We start from the raw sequence: 26,017 nt of genomic DNA on the forward strand, positions 1-26,017 counted from the left end.
TGTGGCTATGAGGCCAGCGTGTGGCATGAGAGCAGCTGAAGGCAGCTGCGCAGGGACACTTTTGTGTGCGCTGTGGACGCAGGGTCGTGTGGGGGGTTGGGCAGCATGTAACCCAGGAGAAGAGGCAGCGGTGTGTCCCGCAGGCAGTGATTGTGCTTTGTTGGAGGTAGTGTGGTGCTTAGCTAAGGTGTGCCTTGCTAATGAGGGTTTGTCCGAAGTAAAAATTGTTAGGGGGGGGGGGCCCACTCTTGCCGCTATTGTGGCTTAATAGTGGGACCTGGGAGCCTGAGATGCAGCCCAGCATGTTGCCCCTCACCTGCCCTATCCGTTTCCGTGTCGTTTCCATCACTTTCTTGGGTTTTCCAGATTTTCACAAATGAAAACCTTAGTGGAGGATGGGTCATATACAAAAATGCTCGAGTCTCCCATTGACTTCAATGGGGTTTGTTACTCGAAACGAACTCTCGAGCATCGCGGAAAATTCGACTCGAGCAACGAGCACCCGAGCATTTTGGTGCTCGCTCATCTCTAGTAAACATGCAATCATTCATCTGTGAACAACTGTCCGTTTACTCTGAATGGAGGTAAGTGCCTGGAAGCAATCTGCCTCCATTCACTGAACGATTGAACGTTCTGACAATCGTCCCAAATAAAAGGACTCTAAAGACCCATTTAGACACAATGATCATTGCTCAAAATTCGCTCCAAAAGTTGTCTTTTGAGCGATAATCGTGGTGTCTAACGCATGGCCAGCGTGCAGATTTCGTTAACGAGTCGCTCATCGTTGTCTTTCAGCAAGACAACTATGGGTCTTGTCAGTGCCGCTCGCCGAGTTCTCAGCGGAATACTGCTGATACTATTGTTTCAGCTGGTATCCAGCTCAGAGAACACAGCTGGAGTATGAAAAAGATAGCGCTCCAGCTGTGTTCTGCATACCCTGCTCGGAGCGCACAGCTGTATACTAGCTGTCTTTTAATCTGGCTATAGCCTGAAGAAGAAACCTTACGTGGTTTCAAAAGTTTGTACATCTAATTTTCTGGGTAGCTAATAAAGGTATCACCTCCATATTACTTTTTTTTGTTTTATACAAGAGTATTTAATATTACATGAGACTAAAATGAAATGCATGAAATATTCCCTTTATGATACAGTATAACTGAACCTTCCAGCTTCTGCACCCCCCCCCCCCGAAAGAAAAGCAGATGATAATGACAAGAACAAACGATGAAACGTCCTGGATCCATAAATCCTGTAGAGTGATCTTTGCCCACTTATGCCCATAGTATGCTCCCAGTGATAAGAGCTGAGGATGCCCCTCACTGGCACTGTCACGAGCAGGAGTTGGGCGCTCTGCAGCAGGAATGGATTTTATATTTCTTACAGTATGAAAAGAGATGATAACGGGAGGGACCTGAGGTCCTTCCTGTAATCACTTCTCTTGGAATCCAAAAAGAAAATCTGGTGATTCCTGATGTGATGGAGGTTCTTATCTTAGGCCCGGACAACAGTTGAGTGATGGGCACATCCATAGGACTGCACTGAGCTGCCCATCATGATGCACCTATTTTCTCACCTGGTCCCTGGATACACTACAACTTTAGTTACTCACCTGTGCTTAAGTTTAGAATTATACACTAATCACATCCATAGATATAAATTTATCCAGACAACGTTTCTGCAACAGGTAGATGCACAGATGCCATGACACAACTATACCCATATTTGTACAATAAACTAGACATGTAGTTGTAGCACATTAACTTCCAGCAGTTTTGGATGAAGGAATCCCCTGCCACAGCTGTCACAGCTGTGGCAGAGGACCGCAGTGGTCTCCAGTTGCTTTACATGGGGACGATGCTGCTGCCGCCCCATTAAAAGCAATGGCATGCAGGCAACTTCCACAGGAATTTTTAGAGAAGGGCTTTGAAAAATAAATGTCTTTGAAAAAAAAAAAAAAAAAGTAGTATGGTAAGAAAAAACCTATACAAGTGTGGTATCACAGTAATCGTACCGACCCATAGAGTAAAGTTAGGATGTCGCTTTTGTTGCTGTTTGTGCGCCGTAAAAACAAGGCGCACTAAAAGATGGCGAAATGTCGTTTTTTTTTCATTTTACTCCACTTACAATTTTTTAAAAGTTTTTCAGTACATTATATGGTACTTTAAATAGCACCATTGAAAAATACAACTCGTCCCGCAAAAAAACAAGCCCTCATACAGCGACATCGATGGATAAATAAAGGAGTTACGAATTTTTTGAAGGGGGGAGGAAAAAACTAAAATGGAAAAAGAAAAAGGGGCCGCGTCATCAAGGGGTTAAGAAAAACCCCAAAATACTACATCACTCCGGCGCACTTCCCCTCTGCAGCTCCGGCACTTGCTTGTAGTTTTCAGTCAGCGCTTCCTGGTTAGAGATTCAAAAACTCCACTGGCCCACATCTGCCTATCCAACATTCTGGAAACATCTCCTCTAACCAGTCACAATTACAGAGTGAATAATAAGCTGGGGCCCCATCCCGCGGCCACCACATGCTGTTGAAAATATCCCAGTCCTGGGTGATGGGATAAACAGTGCTGAAGCAGATCCAAGTAACTATTTGCTGTCACAGATCCCTCAAAAAAGAAGAATGGGCCCATCAATCCCTGATGCAAAATTCCTGCCCAGAACACCACACCAGGATAATTGTCATTTCAGGGTTTTCTGATCACCAATAAAGACAGTTGTGTCTGGTACCACCTTCGGACACATGGAACACATCAGTCCACAACACTCGTCGTTATAATTACATAAAGCGTACATGCTTCCAATTTCAACAGTCGACGAATTGAAGCTCGCTCTCACTGAGGAATTCAGTAACATTCCAGTTCAAATGTGTAGGGATTAGAGATGAGCGAGCGTACTCGTCCGAGCTTGATGCTCGTTCAAGTATTAGGGTACTCGAGATGCTCGTTACTCGAGATGAGCACCGCGCGGTGTTCGAGTCACTTCCATTTTCTTCCCAGAAAGGTTTGCGCCGTTTTCTGGCCAATAGAAACACAGGGAAGGCATTACAACTTCCTCCTGTGAAGTTCCAGCCCTATCCCACCCCCCTGCAGTGAGTGGCTGGGGAGATCAGGTGACACCAGAGTATATAAACTGGGGCCGGCCGCAGCTTGCCACAGATGCACGCTGAGAGACATTAGGGAAAGTGCTGTCCTGCTGTAGCTGCTATAGGGAGAGTGTTAGGCTGTTATCTTCGTCTTCAAGAACCCCAACGGTCCTTCTTAGGGCCACATCTGACCGTGTGCAGTACTGTTGAGGCTGCTTTTAGCAGTTTTGCACATTTTTTTTGTATATCGGGCGTGCAGACCATAGCGTCCTCAGTCTGCAGTCATTTTACTGAGTATAGGGGCAGTACTGGTGAGGCAGGGACAGTGGTACAGGGAAAGAGATATACTGGCTATATAGGCAGTGGGCTTTTTAAAAAAAAATTGGAAAAAAAAAATCTTTGGGCTGCCTGTGACCGTGTTCAGTTTACTGCGTGTCTGCTGGGGGTAGTAGTCGCTCATTATTACCCAGCCAAGCCTGTGGCCATCTACAGTTTACTGCGTGTCTGCTGGGGGTGGTAGTCGCTCATTATTACCCAGCTAAGCGTTACAGCAGGCTTGCGCATAATTATTTCCTGGCTCTGCTGTGTCCGTTACATGATCGCCGTCATCCCGCCAGAGGGAAAGAGTATACATATATACGCTGCATACGGTGTCTGTCTGCTTTTTCACCTCACCATTTTAAAAAATTGAAGCAAAATACTTAAAGCCTACCACTGGCCTGTCTTGATTGCTACTATTACTGAAATGGGCGGTTGGGCAGCATGTTACCCAGGAGAAGTGGCAGCGGAGTGTCATGCAGGCAGTGATTGTGCTTTGTTGGAGGTAGTGTGGTGCTTAGCTAAGGTGTGCCTTGCTAATGAGGGTTTTTCAGAAGTAAAAATTGTTGGGGGGGGTGGGCCACTCTTGCGGCTTAATAGTGGGACCTGGGAACTTGAGATGCAGCCCAACATGTAGCCCCTCGCCTGCCCTATCCGTTTCTGTGTCGTCCCCATCACTTTCTTGAATTTCCCAGATTTTCAGAAATGAAAACCTTAGCGGAGCATAGGTCCCATACAAAAATGCTCGGGTCGCCCATTGACTTCAATGGGGTTCGTTACTCGAAACGAACCCTCGAGCATCGCGGGAAGTTCGACTCGAGTAACGAGCACCCGAGCATTTTGGTGCTCGCTCATCTCTAGTAGGGATGCATGTGTTCATGTGACTTATCTCCAAGGTTGCACCGATCTTGAGGGTGCGATGGTTGATCATTATTCTGAATTTTAAATTCTAATTTCCATGTGTTACAATTTAGGTAATTGAACTAGTTTTGTAATAAAAATGATATAACTACTTCTGCACTATCCTCTATTGTGCACTAGTGGGGGCCTTATCATAACTATAGTTCAGTAATAAAATAAAAAAGACATATCTCTAGGCAACATTAAATAGGATTTGTTACTTTTACCATTCAGTCTGGCTCAACACCATTTGCTATATTTAAAAGTTTACTCTGCTAGTTTGACTTTCTTTTCGAGTAGTCTTTGCTCTTGGCACAGTGCCAAGTTCTAGATGTGACCTCTCAGAAGTGCACAAAAGTCTGTAGAGCTGCCAACATCTGCAGAGTTGTATATAGGGGACTCCTGAACCACTGGTATAATATAGTGATAAATTGTATAATAGGATTGCATTGTCGTACAAAAGGATTGTGTGACAGATCTTAATTGTATAATAATTGTGCAATAATAATAATTGGCATGAAGGAAAACCCAATGAGAATAAATGGAATCAGGTGAGCAATCCATGGCTGGGAAAAGAAAAGCAGATTGCAATGTTTGAGAACTGCATTTCACATTAAAGTGGTTATCTCATAAGGACAACCGCTATCTACCTGTCACCCTAAATATATAGAATTCATAGAGGGGGTACCCCACTTGGGACCCTCCAGTGAGCCGGGCATGCTTTTGATGGATGCCCATTTATCTGAATGGTCACTATGCAGTATTTGTTCCTGCAACAGGACAAAAAATTGGTTTGGACTATTATTGAGTAGTAGGATAGTTACGGAATAATGAATATTCATATACAGCTGTTACAGATAAGCTTTATAGAATACTAGCTTACCCGTCGCGCGTTGCTGCGAAGACAGACATACATTCGTTTTTATATATCTAGTGTAGTAATGCATAAAGGAAAAACAGACAGACATACATTCATTTTTATATATATATATATAGATGACATCAGGAAGTGAGAGAATTCGATTCCGTATGTAAAATTTGGACGCTAATTCTTTGGTGCTTAGAATTGAATAATCGAGTTGGGACCCTTGAACTTTTCTTATTTATGACATAATCGATGCTTGTGCCAAATTTCAAGTTTTTATGACATTGGGAAGTGAGAAAATTAGATTCCGTACGTAAAATTTGAACACTAATTCTTTGGCGCTTAGAATTGAATAATCGAGTTGGGACCCATTAGCTTTTCCTATTTATGACATAATCCATGCTCGTGCCAAATTTCAAGTTTCTATGACATTGGGAAGTGTAAAAATTAGATTCCGTACGTAAAATTTGGACGCTAATTCTTTGGCGCTTAGAATTGAATAATCGAGTTGGGACCCTTGAACTTTTCCTATTTATGAGATATAATCGATGCTTGTGCCAAATTTCAAGTTTCTATGACATCAGAAAGTGAGAAAATTAGATTCGTACGTAAAATTTGGACGCTAATTCTTTGGCGCATAGAATTTAATAATCGAGTTAGACCGATTAGCATTTTCTATTTATGACATATTCAATGCCCGTGCCAAATTTCACGTTTCTATGACATTGGGAAGCGAGAAAATTAGATTCCGTACGTAAAATTTGGACGCTAATTCTTTGGCGCATAGAATTGAATAATGGAGTTGGGACCCATTAGCTTTTCCTATTTATGACATAATCAATGCTCGTGCCAAATTTCATGTTTCTACGACATTGGGAAGTGAGAGAATTAGTGGCAGTGATGGAAATCAAACGATCTACGTGGGGGGGGGGGACGTAACTGTCGACGACACTCGCACGCGCGCCATTTATCATAGGATAGTTGTACTATGCCTATAATCTTCCCAGGAGTGCACTCAACAACTTCCCAAAGTTTCATGGCGATTGGATGAATGGTGTAGTAGCGCATAAAGGACAAACATACACACACTCAGACAGACACACAGACACGCATACATTCAATTTTATATATATAGACTAGCTTACCCGTCGCGCGTTGCTGCAAAGACAGACAGACATACATTCGTTTTTATATACCTAGATAACAACCAATCACAGCGCAGCTTTTTTAGGTTACCTCAGTGGTATAATATATAACAACCAATCACAGCGCAGCTTTCATGTTACCTCAGCTTTATAATATATAACACCCAATCACAGGGCAGCTTATGTTACCTCAGCAGTATAAAATATAACAACCAATCACAGTGCAGCTTTCATGTTACGTCAGCAGTAAGAGAAATAACAACCAATCACAGCGCAACTTTTATTCTGACTCAGCAATATAAAAAATAGCAACGAATCACAGCGCAGCATTCATTTTACCTCAGCGGTATAATATATAGCAATCAATCACAGCGCAGCTTTTATTTTACCTCAGCATTCTCAATATCCAGGAATTGTCTTGTGATACGTTCGGCGGATGCATCATTTTGTAGTTGAACACGCATCCCGTTGCTCGTAATGCCTTTTGCTTTTGTGCTTGAGATGGAAATCAAACGCGCGCCACCTATCGTAGGATAGATGTACTATGCCAGTAATCTTCCCAGGAGTGTACTCAACAACTTCCCATTAACTTTTCCTATTTATGACATAATCAATGCTCGTGCCAAATTTCAAGTTTCTATTACATCGGGAAGCGAGAAAATTAGATTCCGTACGTAAAATTTGGACGCCAATTGTTTTGCGCTTAAAATTGAATAATCGAGTTGGGACCCATTACCTTTTCCTATTTATGACATAATCAATGCTCGTGCCAAATTTCACGTTTCTATTACATTGGGAAGCAAGAGAATTCGATTCCGTACGTAAAATTTGGACACTAATTCTTTGGCGCATAGAATTGAATAATCGAGTTAGATCGATTAGCGTTTTCTATTTATGACATATTCAATGCCCGTGCCAAATTTCACATTTCTATGACATTGGGAAGCGAGAAAATTAGATTCCGTACGTAAAATTTGGACGCTAATTCTTTGGCGCTTAGAATTGAATAATGGAGTTGGTACGCATTAGCTTTTCCTATTTATGACATAATCAATGCTCGTGCCAAATTTCATATTTCTACGACATTGGGAAGTGAGAGAATTAGTGGCAGTGATGGAAATCGAACGATCTACGTGGGGGGGGTGCGTAACTGTCGACGACGCTCGCACGCGCGCCATTTATCGTAGGATAGTTGTACTATGCCTATAATCTTCCCAGGAGTGTACTCAACAACTTCCCAAAGTTTCATGGCGATCGGATGAATGGTGTAGTAGCGCATAAAGGACAAACACACACAGGCAGACACACAGACACGCATACATTCAATTTTATATATATAGATTACTAATGTTTCAGTCCTGAGAAACCCCTTTAAGCTGTGTCATACAGTATTTTATAATATTTTCACATGGGGCACGCAGAATAGTATATTGTTGGATGGGAAGCTAAAGTTTTCCCCAAAATACACAGCAAAACAGCTGCAAAAATAACACCTAAACCCAGCCTAAACTCCCCCAGTGCGAGCCAAAATGGCACCCATCTATATACTAGCACACTTTTCTTCAATAGTTTATGTGATGATAATAACATAGTTCAGAAAAACAGAACTTACGCACCCCAAGAATTAACATACATGTCTGAACAGTCGTCGTAGTCTTCTGAAAAGTAAGAAGGAAAAAAAAAGAAAAAATAGATCATGTGATTTTTTTTTCTTCACATCGGTCCCTTCCAAATGTTCCACATAGATGTTATTAATTATTTAGGAGATAGCATCTCTGAAATCCACATGTAATACTTATATGGGATGACTGACTAAAATGGCATCACCTGTGACAACCCCATATAGAGGTAAATCTCACCACCAGTGTTGGCCTGAAGAGGGCTGTTAGGGCCTTGGCAAAGGGTCACACGGGCCCCTCAAGGGAGGAGATGGTAGAGCCACCGTGACATTCCTAACTACTACTCCTGCCATCTCCTTAGTGTTGTGTCCTGCGTCTCGGTCGCTACACTGGGAGGCTCTCTTGAGGACCTGGTTGCTGCCATAGAGAGACAAGTTGCTGTGATGTGGAAGTGAAACCAAAATGAGACACAGAGAGCAAATAAGAGAGTGATAAGTGCTCCTATGTGCAAAACCGAAAGCAGAAGAAGCAAGTCAGAGTCCATGTGTGTAAGCAGAGGACAGCTAATGGAGAGAGACTGTCAGGATTTGTGTGTGTAAGTGGAGGAAGGCTAATGGGAAGATGCAGTCAGGAACTGTGTCTAGGCAGAGGAGGGCTAATGGGAAGAGCCAGTCAGGATCTGTGTGTAGGCAGAGGAGAACTAATGGAGAGAGACAGTCAGGATCTGTGTGTGTAAGTGGAAGAGGGCTAATAGAAAGAGCCAGTCAGGATCTGTGCTTGTAAGAAGAGGAGAACTAATGAGGGGGGGGGGGGGGGGATCTGTGTGTGCATAAGCAGAGGAGAGCTAATGGAGAGAGACAATCAGGATCTGTGTGTGTGTATAAGCAGAGGAGAGCTAATGGGGGATCCATTCAGGATCTGTGTGTATAAGCTGAGGACAGCTAATGGGGGGATCCATTCAGGATCTGTGTGTGTAAGCGGAGGAGAGATGACAGGTGCTGAAAGAGAACCAGCTGAGGAGAAATTCAGCTGAATCAAACCAGAGAGAGTGGGCCATCTGATAAAAGGGAAGACTGATTCTGAACGGAGTAAATCTTGAGCAGAGTGTAGGGCAGAAGAGCTGAGGGAGCTTTGGTCAAGGACCTCCTGTCCTTGAGAGAACGGGGACCAATAAATGTTGGCGTCTGACTCCACAGCTTTGCCAATCTCTGTGTGAAGAAAAAGACTGAATTGATCCCAGATGGGTGGTAAGCCCATTTCAGTTAAAAGCGTCATTGCTGGGTTTAAGGAATGGTGAAAGGTGTGTCCTTTGGGCAAAAAAAGGAGTGTAGACAGGACTGTTCTGAAGTGAATGCTGGGCCCCCGTGTTCTATAACACTGGCCAACACGTATTTTGGTGCAGAGCGTTTGATAGCTAATATAAGGTATATTTTGCGTGCTGATTTCAAATATGCCATCCATTTTCCCCTATCAGCTCTAGTTTCTGTGATATAAGCACCGACTCAATTTTATTACCCTATTCCATATTACACATATGATCGATATAATTAAACAAATACCGTACAAGTTAGTGTCACTTTCTACAATATTGTGATGCAAGGAACAGAACAAAGTGGACTGTAACAATTTATTATTCCATATAATGAAAATTAAACCAAAAATGAAACGGACATTAATTTAGGAATCTTCTTTTATGGGACATTCGTGAATGAACTTTGGTAGGAGAGTCTCATTGCAAACTCCAGCAGTAATCAGCCTTCATAGGTTTATCCCATCATCCCTGATAACGATCTTACATGGTGCTAATGTCTTGGTGAAATCTTTCACCTTTTTCTTCCCTGAAGTCACCCAAATTGTCTGGAAAACGGTCCAAGTGGCTGTGAAGGTAGTGAACCTTAATGCTCATATTACATCCAAGACCTCTGTAATTATTAAGCATATTGTTTACTAGTTCAGCATAATTTGGTGCTTTGTGGTTGTCGAAAAAGCTGATCACCAAGCTTTACGCTAAAGTATGCCTGGTAGACCTGTTTCACGAGGTCGGATACAGGTTTTCTATTTTCTTGTAGGGTATATTCTCCACAGATGTAGCAAAATACATTTGGGTGATTTAAACAACTTCTCCGACTGGAGGAGGCCATCCTGTGTATAAACGTTCAAACAACACAACCACAGGCATACCGCTAGGGGGAGCAGGGGTCGCGATTCCTACACGGTCCTTGCGGTGAGGGGACCGTGTTGGAATTGCGACCCCTGTATAGCTACAACACCCCACAACACCTCGGGCGACAAATGTACACAACCGTTCCTCATTACCGGTCAGGACAAACAATGTACGCATAAGATTGGTGATGTGACGCGGAGTGGCTGGCCATGCACATGTGCCGAAACTATAGCTGATGGAAAGAAGCTGTTTGCATATTCGTAAATAATAGGCCAAATTTACAGTAAATCAGTTGTAACATTCCCGGCAACAAAAAATGTTTTCAATTTTGTTGGCCAGTGTAATCTTTAATGTTTCGGACTTTATTCACAAATGTTATGCAATGTTTAGGTAGTGAGCCTTACTATGGAGCAAACTGCACAAACAGTGGGCCTCATTTATCAAAACTGTCTAACATAAAAACTGTCTTTATTGCCCATAGCAACCAATCACAGTGCAGCTTTCTTTTTATAAACTGCTCTGCAATAATTACAGCTGTACTGGGATTGGTTACTATGGACAACAACAGTTTCTCTCTTTTTGACAAATCAGGCCCACAGGGTATTTAGTAAAAGTTTGATATTTGCACAACTGTCTTCCCTTATTGAACTGAATGGTGTCACTACCATGCACGCTCAAACAGTGGCTGATATATTAACGAAATAGAAGAAAGGGATCCTGCATTGCAAAATAGCGAAGGGTATGGGTCACCCGTCTTCAGGATCAGTGGGGGTCTCAGATGTTGGACCTCCACTGATCTACCAGTTTTCACGCATCCAGTAAATGGGTGAAAACTTGTACTTTCCTCCACTAACCGTAACACCCCTTTAAGTGAATGGCAGCATCTGAGCTCTAGTGCCTGACAATACACAGATGTAAATTACTGAAGGGCTCTTGTTAGATCAGACTGGTGTTGGGTGAGGATGGTGCTGATTGTTGGAGGAGGATGGTAGTGGGTCCTATCAATGCAGATTGAGATTGTATTTGGCAGTTATGGTGTTGGTTGATGATGGTAATCACGAGTTTGGGAATGAATGGTAGCGATTAATGACTGTAGTAGGTTTTGAGGGTGATACTTGAGCATGTCTTAGGTGATGAGTATGTTGGGTCATTACAATATAGGATAGTGATAGTGTGTACACTTCCTATAACATCCCATCTGTTCTCCATAATAAGCTAAAGCAGAAGATAAGGTTTTGCAAACCTGACAAACATGAACTGGTCATCATCATGAAAGCTATTAAGTGAAGAAAAAAAAGAGTATTAGCTTTACATACCAGACATCAAGTAAGCTGTTAAGAAAAAATAGAAAGAGAATTAGAGCTGTGACACTACAAGTCTATGTTCACGTTAAAAGTTACATAACTAAGGGATATGATAGAAATTATTGCTAAAAGTATACTGGAGATGAATTTGTTTTCTGTTTGTCACGCCTCAGAATTCTCTGCATGATCCAGATTTCTTTTGATTGCCTCCATTTTTAGCTGATAGGTGGTGGACTTACCTTGGCATTGTCTGCAGTTGTAAATGGGGGAAGACTTCTTCCAGGGCTAATTACAGGCGATTCTTATAAGGAAAATTAGCTAATAGTAAGTCTACACTTAGCGAGCATTGCTGATTTGTGACCACACTACCCATTTACATGGTTACTGCTACATGTGATCCTACCCTAAGGGCTCGTTCAGATGAGCGTGTTTTTAGTGTTGCTAAGCAGCACTCAGAACGCACTTTTATAGGAACCAAAAGGTTCCTATAGAAGCGTTCGCATGGACGATTGTTAGACGCGCTGAATCAGCGTGTCTAACAAAGATAGGACATGCGAGTGCAAACTCGCATGTCAGTTCTGAGGTGAGTGCAAAGATAGGACATGCCCTATCTTTGCTGCGTGTTTTCCATAGGCTCCTATGGGAGCCTTGAAAGCACAGAGCAAGCGCCTCAGATCGTGTGAATGGGCGACTTCATGGAGCTTGCAGCTTAGCAGCGCGAAAACAGCGCTCGTCTGAATGAGGCCTAATACTGTATACTCAGTGCCAACATTGGATCTGAGTACACCTCCCATTATAACCTATCACACTGCGATGCAATAGATAAATCACGTTTTATATTCTAATCTTTACGTTTTTTGTTACCATTCCTGTTATCCACTATATGGTGAACTTAGGAGACCTTTCTGGAAAAATTGCACCAAAAAAGTGGTAGAGCGTGCATTAGAAGATTGCCATGGGCCATTTATAATCTTCTATGACATAACAGGTGGATCCATCAAAAGGGCACAACTAAACAACTCCCTATGGCTGCGCAAAATATATTGCTGACTAACTCCATTGTTTGGAACAAAATATCAGTGTACAATAGCCAAAAATGTACAAAGGAGTGTGACTGAGAGGCAGTGAGTTGCATCAAATATTATGTCGTTTGATTTATCTTAATATAGTTAGTGCAAGTTTTGACAAATTAAGTGACTTTTCTTTTGTTAAAGGAGATGTCTCGAGGAAGCAGTTAAATTTTTTTTTTGCCCAGTCCCCCCCATTAAGTACACATTACTAAGCCCCCCTGTAAATGACATTTCTAGCTGGTTCGTACTTACCGTTCCAGCGTTTCAGCAACTTATAAAAGTTTCCTCAAGATGGCCGCCGGCTCTTTCCCCGTCGCTCGCTGCAGCCCGACGTGCGCGCTCCCGAGACGCCGCCAGCTGTGTCTCCATGGCAACCGGACGCATCGCAGCCGCCGACCAGACGCCCCGCAGCCGCCGACCAGACGCCCACCGCCAGGCAGCAGGTAAGGCGCTAGCCCCCGGCTCCCCAGCGCTAGACCCTCAGCCCAGGTGAAGGCCCCGGAGCCCAGCGCTAGGTTCCGGAGCCCAGCGCTAGTTCCCCCGGCGTAGCGGCAGCCCCCCCCGGCCTAGCGGCAGCCCCCCCCGGCCTAGCGACAGCCCCCCCATCGCAGCGACAGCCCCCCCATCGCAGCGGCAGCCCCCCCCGGCCTAGCGACAGCCCCCCCATCGCAGCGACAGCCCCCCCCGGCCTAGCGACAGCCCCCCCATCGCAGCGGCAGCCCCCCCCCGGCCTAGCGACAGCCCCCCCATCGCAGCGACAGCCCCCCCATTGCAGCGGCAGCCCCCCCCGGCCTAGCGACAGCCCCCCCATCGCAGCGACAGCCCCCCCCGGCCTAGCGACAGCCCCCCCATCGCAGCGGCAGCCCCCCCCGGCCTAGCGACAGCCCCCCCATCGCAGCGACAGCCCCCCCATCGCAGCGACAGCCCCCCCCCGGCCTAGCGCTAGTTCCCCCATCACAGCGGCAGCCCCCCCCGGCGCAGCGACAGCCCCCCCGGCGCAGCGGCAGCCCCCCCCCGGCGCAGCGACAGCCCCCCCCCGGCGCAGCGACAGCCCCCCCCGGCGCAGCGGCAGCCCCCCCCCCACAAATCACTTACCTGGGAGGCTTCTCGGGGCTGCTGGGCTGGGCTGGGCTGGGCTTCTCCGCTGGGCAGCTCCAGTTTCTGCACCTTCCTCTAACAGAGGAAGGTACAGAATGGCCGCTGCAGCGCGCTCCCGAGCAGTGACAGCTCGTCTGCGCATGCGCAGAAGAGCTGTAGCGGGGAGCACACTGAAGCGGCTCGTGCTGAATGGAGAAGACCGGACTGCGCAAGCGCGTCTAAAAAAGCAAGCTGCCAGCGAATTTAGACGGAACCATGGAGACGAGGACGCTAGCAACGGAGCAGGTAAGTGGAATAACTTCTGTATGGCTCATATTTAATGCACAATGTACATTACAAAGTGCATTAATATGGCCATACGGAAGTGTATAACCCCACTTGGTTTCGCGAGACCACCCCTTTAACTCTCTTTCTTACAAAACTATTACTACTGTCACTACACTAAGATATGCCATATATTACTGACTGTGGTGTTCAACTGCTGGGAACCCCCCTGAATCCCTAAAGCAAAAGCACCACAGCACTAGTAAGGAAGAGCAGCTCTTTAGCTGCAAATGAATTACGAGGAGAGGAGGTATTGCGTTGTATGTTATGAAAGCATACATCTCCACAGAGATTCAAGCTTCAGAGCATGGGAGTTCTGTAGAAACTATTTAGGTAAGAATACAAGGAGAGAACAGAAAGGACACCATTGTAGGCATTTACTATAGGCCACCTAGACAAGCAGAAGAGATTGATGAACTCTTTCTACATCACATGGCCAAGCTCTCAAAAAAGCATGACATAGTGATCATGGGAGATTTTTAACCATGCAGACATTTGTTGGGAATCTCAGGTAAAAGTAATGGATGCAACAAATTCTTATCCGCTCTTGCTGACAACTTTATCTCCCAAAAGTTAGAAGATAAAACAAGGGGATCTGCTATCTTGGATCCAATTCTTACCAACATGTAGTAAATGGTTGAGGAAGGAAGAGTGGTTGGGACCTTAGGAGGCAGTGACCACGCTATCATTGAATTTTGGAGAACAAGGGGAGGAAGACCTGAGAAAACTCAGACCTCAAGGTTGGATTTCAGAAAGGCAGCTTTTAATGGACTCAAAAAGAGGATAAGGATCCAATGTCTGGATGTTCTTAAGAACAGAAATGTCCAAAGGAAGGATGGAAAGTATTGTGAAATTAGATTTTCAAAGCACAATTGTTAACAATCCCTAAAAGAAGGAAAAATGGGAAGCATTTAAAGATACCTGGAGGGATCAACACAGAACTTACATGCTGAAAGGGAAGAAAAATATGTTTAAATATTCCCCCCGCTTTCCATTTGGTAAAGAAAAATATAATGCAGTCTGCAGAAAGTATAGGGCAATTTATGTCCCTATCCCTTAGATTGGAAAAGGGCAAATGTTGTCCCCATCTTCAAAAAAGGGAATAACATGGACGCAGGAAGCTACAGGCCTGTGAGCCTGACTTCTATAGTGGGAAAGATCTTTGATCAAATTATTAAACAGCATGTATGCAAGTGCTTCGATGAGAATGGAGCAATTAACTAGAGCCAGCATGGGACTAATCTAATTTTCTTCTATGACAGAACCACCGACTGGGTTGATTGGGAAAATGCGGTGGATATAGTATATCTTGACTTCAGTAAAGCATTTGTCAAAGTATCTCATACCATCCTTATTGAAAAAAATGACCAATTATGGGATGGACAAAGCAACTGGTTGAGTGATTGTACTCAAAGAATGATCATAAATAGCTGCACATTCAATGGGAAGAATGTATCAAGTGGGGTACCACAAGGCTCTGTCCTAGGCCCAGTGTTTTTCCAACATTTTTTATAAATGATCTGGAGGAGGGAAACTAATCAAGTTTGCAGATGACACAAAGCTAGGAGGGATAGCTAACACTAGGAAAGAGGGAGAGAGGATTCAAAAAGATCTAGAAAAGCTTGAACAGTAGGTGGTGACTAACAGAATGGTATTTAACAAGGATAAATACAAGGTCCGACATCTGGGCAAGAAAAAGGGGGAAAAAAAAACAGAATGGGAGGAATTGAGCTAAGCAGCACATGTGAAAAAACTTGGGTATACTAATAGATTACAGTCTGAACATGAGTTAAAGGGGTTGTCCCGCGCCGAAACGGGTTTTTTTTTTTTTCAACCCCCCCCCCGTTCGGCGCGAGACAACCCCGATGCAGGGACGTACAGAAAGCTTACCGGAGCGCTTACCTTAATCCCCGCGCTCCGGTGACTTCTATACTTACCTGTGAAGATGGCCGCCGGAATCCTCTTCCTCCGTGGACCGCAGCTCTTCTGTGCGGTCCATTGCCGATTCCAGCCTCCTGATTGGCTGGAATCGGCACGTGACGGGGCGGAGCTACACGGAGCCTGCATTCTGCACGAGCGGCTCCATTGAAGAGAGCAGAAGACCAGGACTGCGCAAGCACGGCTAATTTGGCCATCGGAGGGCGAAAATTAATCGGCACCATGGAGACGAGGACGCCAGCAACGGAGCAGGTAAGTAAAAAACTTTTTATAACTTCTGTATGGCTCATAATTAATGCACAATGTATATTACAAAGTGCATTATTATGGCCATACAGATGTGTATAGACCCACTTGCTGCCGCGGGACAACCCCTTTAACAGTAAGATGCAGCAGCAAAAAAGGCTCGCACAATTCTTAAGACAAGCATAGAGCCTAGATCACAAGAGATAATTATCTGCCTCTACTCTTCCTTACTCAGATCTTATCTGGAATACTGTGTCCAGTTCTGGGCACCCCACTTTAAAAAAGACAGACAAACTGGAGCAAGTTCAGAGAGAAGCTACAAGGATGGTGAGCGGTCTGCAAATCATGTCCTATGAGGAACGGTTAAAGGATCTGGGAATGTTTAGCTTGCAAAAAAGAAGGCTGAGAGGAGACAATAGCTGTCTACAAATATCTGAAGGGCTGTCACACTGCAGAGGGATCCACCCTTTTGCACAAGGAAAGACTAGAAGCAATGGGATGAAACTGAAAGGGAGAAGGACACATTAGATATTAGATAAAACATTCTGACATTAAGGATGATCAATGAGTGGAACAGGTTACCACGGGAGGTGGTGAGTTCTCCTTCAATGGAAGTGTTCAAACAAAGGCTGGACAGACATCTGTCTGGGATGATTTAGTGAATCCTGCATTGAGCAGGGGGTTGGACCCGATGACGCTGGAGGTCCCTTCTAACTCTGTTCTACGATTTTACAACTCAGCCCAATTGACTAGAATAGTGCCCTATTGTGGTGCTCTACACAACAGCTGGTCAGAAGTGGCACTGTGCAGGGAAAATATCAATGAGAATACAACTCAGCTGTTTAGGATATTGGTAAAGTGTCCTAGTAATACGAAGTGTTATAAGTTACTGCAAAGAAGAAAATGTCCTCTGAAGGGAATCTGTCATCAGAAAATGAAATCTTATTTGCGTCAGGTTTTCATTATAGATTCATTTGTTAATACAGTCATGTTTTTTAAACATTTATCTACATAAAGAAATCTTGCACTACTGCAGTTTTCACACGGGCCACTATAGCAATTTCCTATTGTCTGTAGTTCACTTCTCAGCTTTTCTGCATGAACTGTGAAATTTCTTTCTTAGTAAGGAGAGCTGAGCTAATGACCGCTCAATTGTACTGAAGGAAGAGTAGAGAAGGCAGGATAGTAACAATATTACCCCCAGATAGGGCTCTGCAGCTTCCCTGTCACTACCTAATATTTGGGGAGGATCTATACTCCATCACTTCCTGTACACTCTGAGGACCCTTTAACATGTCCCGATCATCATTCAGCTTATCGCTGGATATGGGAAATTCAATTGATATGACTGTCCAGACATCGGGGGCCTTTTTACCCAGAACAATTAATTCATTTTATCGCTGGATTGTGGAAAAGTGAACAATAATCAGTCAGTGTAAACACTGTCAGTGACTTAACAATGAATGAAAATTCATTTGCCATTCAGTTTATGCAGGTATAAGAATCAAACACTGATCGGCTTGTGTAAACATGAAATCATTCATCTGTGAACAACTGCCCGTTTACTCTAAATGGAGGTGAGTGTGCCAGCGTGCAGATTTCATTAACAATTCGATCATCGTTGTCTTTCAGCAAGACAACTATGGGTCTTATCAGTGCCGCGCGCTGAGTTCTCAGCGGAATACTGCTGATACTATTGTTTCAGCTGGTATCCAGCTCGGAGAACACAGCTGGAGTATGAAAAAGATAGCGCTCCAGCTGTGTTCTGCATACCCGGCTCGGAGCGCACAGCTGTATACTAGCTGTCTTTTAATCTGGCTATAGTCTGAAGACGAAACCATATGTGGTTTCAAAAGTTTGTAATCTAATTTTCTGGGTAGCTAATAAAGGTATCACCTCCATATTACTTTTTTTTGTTTTATACAAGAGTATTTAATATTACATGAAACTTAAATGAAATGCATGAAATATTCCCTTTATAATACAGTATAACTGAACCTTCCAGCTTCTGCACCCCCCCCCCCGAAAGAAAAGCAGATGATAATGACAGGAAGAAAAGATGAAATGTTCTGGATCCATAAATCATGTAGAGTGATCTTTGCCCACTTATGCCCATCGTATGCTCCCAGTGATGAATAAGCTGAGGATGCCCCTCACTGGCGTGCTGCTGGGCGCGCTGCAGCAGGAATGGATTTTAATTTCTTACAGTATGAAAAGAGATGATAACGGGAGGGACCTGTAGTCCTTCATGTAATCACTTCTCTTGGAATCCAAAAAGAAAATCTGGTGATTCCTGATGTGATGGAGGTTCTTATCTTAGTCCTGGACAACAATTGAGTGATGGACACATGCATAGGACTGCACTGAGCTGCACATCATGATGCACCTATTTTCTCACTTGGTCCCTGACTGCACTACAACTTTAGTTACTCGCCTGTGCTTACGTTCAGAATTATACAATAATCACATCCGTAGATATAAATTTATCCAGACAACGTTTCTGCAACAGGTAGATGCACAGATGTCATGACACAACTATGGTGGCACATACAACAGTGGGTGCACAATTACTGCACTTACAGATTGTATAGTAAGCAGAGATATAACTTTGTAACCCATCCCAAAAGCTTAAAGGGGTTTTCAGAGAGAACACTATTGATGAGATCAATACTTGATCGGCTGGGATCCGTTGCTCAGGACCCTGACCAATCAGCTGACTGTGCGCCCGCTGACAGCGCCACAATTACATAGAAGTCGAAGTGGAAGCAGTGAAAGTCACTGCTCTGACCTCTGTACTGGCCGACGCTTGTAACTGCAGACACGGCTCGCATTGATTTCAATGAGAGTCGCACTTGCAATTACAAGCGCTGGACACTTCACAGAGGTTGGAGTACAGATTAGCCGATTGGTCAAAATCCCGAGCGATGGACCCCAGCCAATCAACTATTAATGACCTATTCTGATGATAGGTCATCAATAGTATTCTTCCTGGAAAACCTCTTTTAAATAAGCTATACTGCTCATCCAAGAGCTTTCTTTGCCTGGCTATACTACACCTGCTCATACCTATGTTAACTGTGATATTGCAGGGTATCAATTTTATGATCTGTGGGGACCCCAGAAGTCGGAGCTGTACCACCTCTGTATTAACCCCTTGAGTGGCGGGTTTCCTACCACCCTGTCGTGCCCACCAGGGCAGGTTTTTTAAAATGGTCTAATCATTGAATTTCAACTAATTTTGCAGTTGCGTCTCAAGAGCCATAACTTTTTCATTTTTCCATTGACATGGCCGTATAAGGGCTTGTTTTTTGCGGGACAAGTTGTGATTTTTTTAAACAGGGGAGGAAAAAAAGAAATGGGGAAAAAAGAAAAAAAGGGGCCATGTCAGTAAGGGGTTAAATAATGTATTAGCTTCCTTCTCTTGGTCATTACGACGCATGGATACCACATGTGTGATTGTATTTTTGATCTTTTACAAAGTAAAGGGAGACAAGTGTTTTTATTTCTTTTTATAATTTTTTAACTTTTTTTTTTTTTAAATTTTTTATTTTTATTTTAATTTTTTGTCCCTTTAGGGGACTTCCACAGGGACCCATCAGGACCCCCTGATCACATTCCGGGGTCCGATGGTGACAGCCCTTTACATGCTGCAGTGACATAGACTGCAGCATGTAAAGGGTTAACACAGCAGAGATCGGAGGTTTTCTCTGATCTCTGCTATAAGAGCTAGTACCTAGCTGTCCTCTGACAGCCAAGCACCAGCTCTCCCTGCCACAGAGACCATCAGCTTGCTTCTGACAAGCCGATGGTCTCTATGGCAACCTGTAAACAAAGCAGGAGGTTGCCGACATATCGGCAATATCTTCTGCTGGTTTTTCAAAGCCCTTGTGCTTTGTTCTCTGTGGGTCTGTGCAGGCAGAGCACACTGTCACAGCTTGTGGCATTGTGCTCTGCAGCTCCCATAGTGATACATAGCCCGGAAATCTTCCAGGCTATGTCACTATGGGCAGAGGAGCTCATCCCGGAAAATTTCCAGGCCTGCCACTCAAGGGGTTAAAGCATATCTTACAGTATGCTGAATTCACACAGAAGAAGGGATTCAAGAGGATAACCTGAGCAGAATATATGGAACTATACTGTACCTGGAGTGGGCCTTGAAGCTGTGAACAGAAAAGCAAATGATGAGAAGTTGGAGAACAAGAGTCAATACACCAGTTATTAATGTCCATTCTAGGAACAATCACAAGGAAGAACTGCAGAGTAAATTCAGGTATATAAAATAAAAATAAGAGTGGAAGTGAATGGATTATTGCAATGCATAAAAAATACAGCCAGATGACAAATTCAGCTCTGCTACATCTGTCTTCAATGTTATGATCAATTTGATCCTGGATAACATTTTTGGAAATATTGAAACCCACCTAAGTCCAAATAGAAAAGATTATACCCATATTTGTACAATAGACTAGACCTGTAGTTGTAGCATATTAACTTCCAGCAGTTTTGGATGAAGGAATTCCCTGCCACAGCTGTCACAGCTATGGCAGAGAACCGCAATGGTCTCCAATTGCTTTAAATGGGGCCTGCGCTGCTGCCACCCCATTAAAAGCAATAGGATGCAGGCAGCCCACACAGGATTTTTTGGGGAATGGCTTGAAATATAAGCCCTTCCCTGAAAATAAGCCCTAGCTGCTGTAAAAAAATAGAAAAATATATATACGTCACCTAGCTGCGCTATTGGGGCTCCAATGCGTCTTCTCCCTGGCTCCCTGGCACTCTTCTGAAGCATTTCTTCTGGCCGGGGATTTAAAAATTCCCGCCCACTGAAAGCACTGCCTCTGTTTGACTTAGCACTATGACCAATCAGAGACAGCGCTCAGCTGTCATTCATTGAAAAACAGCTTTTAATGAACTCCGAAAGAGGCTAGGAAAGATCTAAAGGCTGGATGTTTTTAAGGACAGAAATGTCCAAGAAGGATGGGAAATATTGCAAAATGAGATTCTCGAAGCACAATCATTAACAATCCATAAAAGAAGGAAGAATGGGAAGCATTTAATGAAACCAGGATGGATGAACACAGAACTTGCACACATGTTAAAAAGGACGAAAAATATGTTTATCAAATGGAAAGAGGGGGGGGGAAATCTAAAGAAGAATATAACGCGGTCTACAGAAACTGTAGGGCAAGTGTCAGAAAAGCTAATAATGAATTGAGGCTTGCAATAGAGGCCAAAAGCAATAAAAAATTATTTTAGGGGTATGTCAAAAGCAAAAGAAAGGATAAAGATGCTATAGGAAGTTTGAAGGATGAAAATGTGAATTGGTTAAACATGATGTTGAGAAGGCCGAACTTTTAAATTCCTATTTTGTATCTGTTTTCTCTCAGTTTGTTAATGTAACATCAACTGAGGGCAAATGTTGTTCCTATTTTCAAAAAAAGAAAGGGGATGGACTCAGGAAACTTAGCTAACTTAAATGAATTCAAGTCTCAAGGTCCAGATTAGAGATGAGCGAACGTGTTCTTAACGAGTACTTACGCACCCGAACACCGGCTTTTCCGAGGACTTCAGTGTTCGCGCGTAAAGATTCGGGGGGCGCCGGGGGGCGGGGAGAGGCGCGGCGGCGCGGGCGGCAGCAGCGGGGAACAGGGGGGAGCCCTCTCTCTCTCCCTCTCCCCCCCACTCCCCGCCGCACCCCCCCGCGCTGCCACGGCGACCCCCGAACTTTTTTCGCCCGAGCACGGAAGTCCTCGCAAAGTTCGGTGTTCGGGCGAAAAGGGGCGGGGCCGAACACGTTCGCTCATCTCTAGTCCAGATGAAGTACATCCTAGGATACTGAAGGAAGCAGCAGAAGTAATTGCTGAACCACTCGCCATAATCTTTGAAAATTCCTGCAGTACAGGAAGGGTCCCAGAAGATTGGAAAAGGGCAAATGTTGTCCCCATCTTCAAAAAAGGGAAGAAGGTGGATCCAGGAAACTACAGTCCTGTGAGCCTGACTTCCATACTGGGAAAGATCCTTGAACAAATTATTAAACAGCATGTATGCAAGTACTTGGATGAGAATGGAGCAATTAACCAGAGCAAGTATGGGTTTGTAACAAACAAGTCATTTCAGACTACTCTAATTTCCTTCCATGACAGAATCACGGACTGGGCTGATCAGGGAAATGCGGTAGATATAGTATATCTTGACTTTAGTAAAGCATGTGACAAAGTATCTCATACCATCCTTATTTAAGAAAATGACCAAATATGGGATTGACAAGGCAACTGTTAGGTGGATTCGCAACTGGTTGAGTGATCATACTCAAAGAGTAGTCATAAATGGCTGCACATCCAATTGGAAGACTATCATGTGAGGTACCATAAGTGAGGTACTATAAGGCTCTGTCCTGGGCTCAGTGTTTTTCAACATTTTTATAAATGATCTGGAGCAGGGAATTGAGAAGAAGCTGTTCAAATTTGCAGATGACACAAAGCTAGGAGGGATAGTTAACACTAGAGAAGGGAGAGAGGATTCAAAAAGATCTAGAAAAGCTTGAACAGTAGGCGGAGACTAACAGAATGGTATTCAACAAGGAGAAATACAAGTTCCTACATATGGGCAAGAAAAATGAAAAAAGCACATACAGAATGGGAGGAATTGGGCTAAGCAGCAGCACATGTGAAAAAGACTTGGGTATACTAATAGATCACAGGCTGAATATGAGTCAACAGTGTGATGTAGCAGCAAAAAAGGCAAACAATTCTGGGATGTATTAAGAGAAGCATAGAGTCTAAATCACGTGAGGTCATTATCCCCTCTACTCTTCCGTAGTCAGACCTCATCTGGAATACTGTATCCAGTTCTGGGCACCCCAATTTAAAAAAGACAGACAAACTGCAGCAAGTTCAGAGAAGAGTTACCAAGATGGAGAGCGGTCTGCAAATCATGTCCTATAAGGAACGGTTAAAGGATCTGAGAAGGTTTGGTTTGCCAAAAAAAAGACTGAGAGGAGACTTAATAGCTGCCTACAAATATCTGAAGGGCTGTCACAGTGCAGAGGGGTCAGCCCTATTCCCTATTCTCATTTGCACAAGGAAAGACTAGAAGTAATGGAATAAAACAGAAAGGGAGGAGACACAGATTAGACAAAAACTTTCTGACAGTGAGGGCGATCAATGAGTGGAACAGGTTACCACGGGAGGTGGTGAGTTCAACTTCAATGGAAGTTTTCAAACAGAGGCTAGACAGACATCTGTCTGGGATGATTTAGTGACTCCTGCATTGAGCAGGGGGTTGAACCCAATGATCCTGGAGATCTCTTCTAACGCTACCATTCTATGATTCCTATATGTGTTTGCAAATTGAGTGCAAGGAAGTTAGCAAGTTAGTCTGCTAATCTTCTGGCAGGAGTTCGTGAGTAAGCAGTCTAGCAGATGGCTGAGAGCCAGCACGAGGGAGCCTAGTCTGTAAGGGAGTGAACCCCAAAGACACAGATAGGTCTGTGTGTGGACAGAATGGAAGGAGCTGAATGATTCCCTTCTGCTTGGCCTGGGACCAACCTACCCTGGATGTGCCAGTGCTCTCTTAGTAAGAGAGAGAGGAGCCGCCATGTAGCACTGAATGCCCTTTTCCAAATGTGCGTGTGCGGTAGAGAGCTGGAGAGAAAAGGAGAGTGGCTGGGAATAGAACCCCACAGATAACTAGGACTGTGGACTCGTCTGTCAACCTGTGAATCCTCCCTCACACACCACTGTTGTGTTTTGCACCATTACCCTGCTGGCTTTTGTAAAGTGTGGACTGCAAATAGTTTTTCTGCAAGTAAAGGAGCTTGACCGACCATTCCCGGTTTTGCTCATAACATTATCCCTGTGTGTGGACTACTTTTTTCCAACTTTCTTGATTCACAGCAGAGAATGGAACGGTGGTGTCACGAGTGACAAAAGGGCTTAAAGTAAGCCGTGTATTGGGTTACCCTGTGAAACTCCCCCAGCAGTAACTTGGATACCCCCAGGGGAGGACATGGTAGGGCCTCGTGACAAGGCTTTCTCTACCCCGCTATCTCCTCGGCTGTGGGCCCACTCCTCGGACGCTGAAATTGTATTATACAGATTTCCTTAACATACAAACATAAAAGTTAAACAGTTTTTTCTTTGCTATCTGTGAATGTTCCAAATCCCCTCATGACTACCTTATAGTGGTGCAATGCCATGTCACTGTTCAGGCAGCATAAAAGGTAGGTGCATCCCTGCTCTGCGATGCTGAAAATACTGCTTGTATAAATAGTGAAACCCACCGCTACACTATTTTCTCATCATTTTCAGACATTTTGGTGTAGCTTCTTGATAATGAATTACAGATGTAGCAGGCTGAAGAACAGTCACTCAATTTCCCTGTACTGGGCACCATAGTAGATGTCAGTGATAAAGACATTCTAGAAAGCAATTCATAGAAGTGACAACTTACCCATGATCATTTGTGGCTGGGACATATAACAGGCCATACCTACTGGGCCATGAAACATTGCTGGCATTGCAGCGCCATACATGAAACCTGGGGAAATAGAAGGAAAACAATGTTAAAAATTGTCAAACTCCTCAGCACCAGTCTCACAGGAGTGCAGGGTATACAGTATCACTACCACTTTGCAGAACTCTCAGAAGATCCCTGTGTTGAGACAATACTGCCAAAGCTTAAAGATCGTCACAAGATTCAGCCATTCCTTGTAATAGGTTTCTGTGACTGACAGATCCCAAACATTGTAGTTAAGCATCAGGCTGTTAAACAAGGATTAACACTAGAGGGACGTATCTCTTAAGCAGCGACTTGTAAAAAACCCTATGGACCTTCCACGAGTCTGGCAGGGCCAACTCATATGCCATGGGGTTAATAACTCAGGTGACTGAAAACGGCCCCACGAGCCGAGGAACTAGCTTTAGTGAGGGTACCTTTAATTTCAAATTCTTAAAAGACAGATACACCAACTGGCCCACGGCAAATGGTTCTGAAACTATATGTTGGCTCATGCTCCTTCCCTGCTTCACCACCCACGAATGCTCCAAGTTACTATGCACCTTGCCCCACACCTCCTGCAAGTTCTGCACAAGCGTGTCTGCTGACGGATTGTTGGAAGAGGAGGGGGAACGAGACAGAAAAACAGGGGTGGCGCCCAGAATTGCAGAAGAAAGGAGAAACACCCGACGCAGAACTAGTGCAATTGTTTATGGCAAACGCGGGCAGCGCCAAATAGTCAGCCCAAAGATTCTGCTGGTCACTTACATACATTCTGAGATATTGCACAATCTCCCGGTTCATACGTTCGGTCTGTCCATTGGTTTCGGGGTCAAAGGCAGAGGAGTAAGACAACCCGATTCCCAAGCACCTACAGAAAGCCTGCCAGAACCGGGCAACAAATTGCACTCCTTGGTCAGAAACTATTTCAATCCGAACACCATGAAGACATACAATCTCCTTGATAAATATGATGGCTAACTCTGGTGCTGAGGGAAGCTTCTTCAAGGGTATAAAATGGCCCATTTTAGAAAACCTGTCAACCACCACCAGAATAACAGAACAGCCCTGAGACATGGGTAAATCCGTAATAAAGTCCATTGACAGATGGGACTATGGTCTATCTGGAACAGTAAGAGGGAGAAGCGGCCCATCAGACCGTCTACGTACACTCTTACTCCGGGCGCAAGTGGAGCATGACCTAACAAACTCCTTGACATCCTGAGACATCTGCGGCCACCAATACAACCGGCCACACAGTTCAAATGTCCCTCGGACCCCTGGATGACCAGCCAGAACAGACGAATAGATTTCCTCCACCACAAGGATACGTAGTACACTAGAAACGAACAACCTCCCTTCTGGGAGATCCTCGGGAACTGCCTGTTGGGCTGCCAGGAGTTAAGTGGAGAAGTCAGATGTCAGAGCTGCAACCACAGCAC

General features: G+C 44.3%; 2 protein-coding genes across 2 annotated transcripts in view; both read right to left on the reverse strand.

Moving 5' to 3' along the window:
• Positions 1 to 26,017, reverse strand: part of LOC136627524 (von Willebrand factor A domain-containing protein 5A-like) — a 329,030-nt gene that overhangs the window by 65,947 nt on the left and 237,066 nt on the right. The window lies entirely within an intron of this gene.
• The window catches only part of LOC136627190 (von Willebrand factor A domain-containing protein 5A-like), a 143,612-nt gene that overhangs the window by 22,973 nt on the left and 94,622 nt on the right, over positions 1 to 26,017 (reverse strand). Inside the window, exons 15-17 of the mRNA XM_066602122.1 lie at positions 24,531 to 24,617; positions 20,222 to 20,239; positions 11,416 to 11,430 (exon numbers count right to left, since the gene is read on the reverse strand). Coding sequence (XP_066458219.1) covers positions 11,416 to 11,430; positions 20,222 to 20,239; positions 24,531 to 24,617 — 120 coding nt within the window. The remainder of the gene's footprint in view (positions 1 to 11,415; positions 11,431 to 20,221; positions 20,240 to 24,530; positions 24,618 to 26,017) is intronic.

This window comes from Eleutherodactylus coqui, chromosome 5 (genome assembly GCF_035609145.1).
Source record: "Eleutherodactylus coqui strain aEleCoq1 chromosome 5, aEleCoq1.hap1, whole genome shotgun sequence".
Taxonomy (NCBI): domain Eukaryota; kingdom Metazoa; phylum Chordata; class Amphibia; order Anura; family Eleutherodactylidae; genus Eleutherodactylus; species Eleutherodactylus coqui.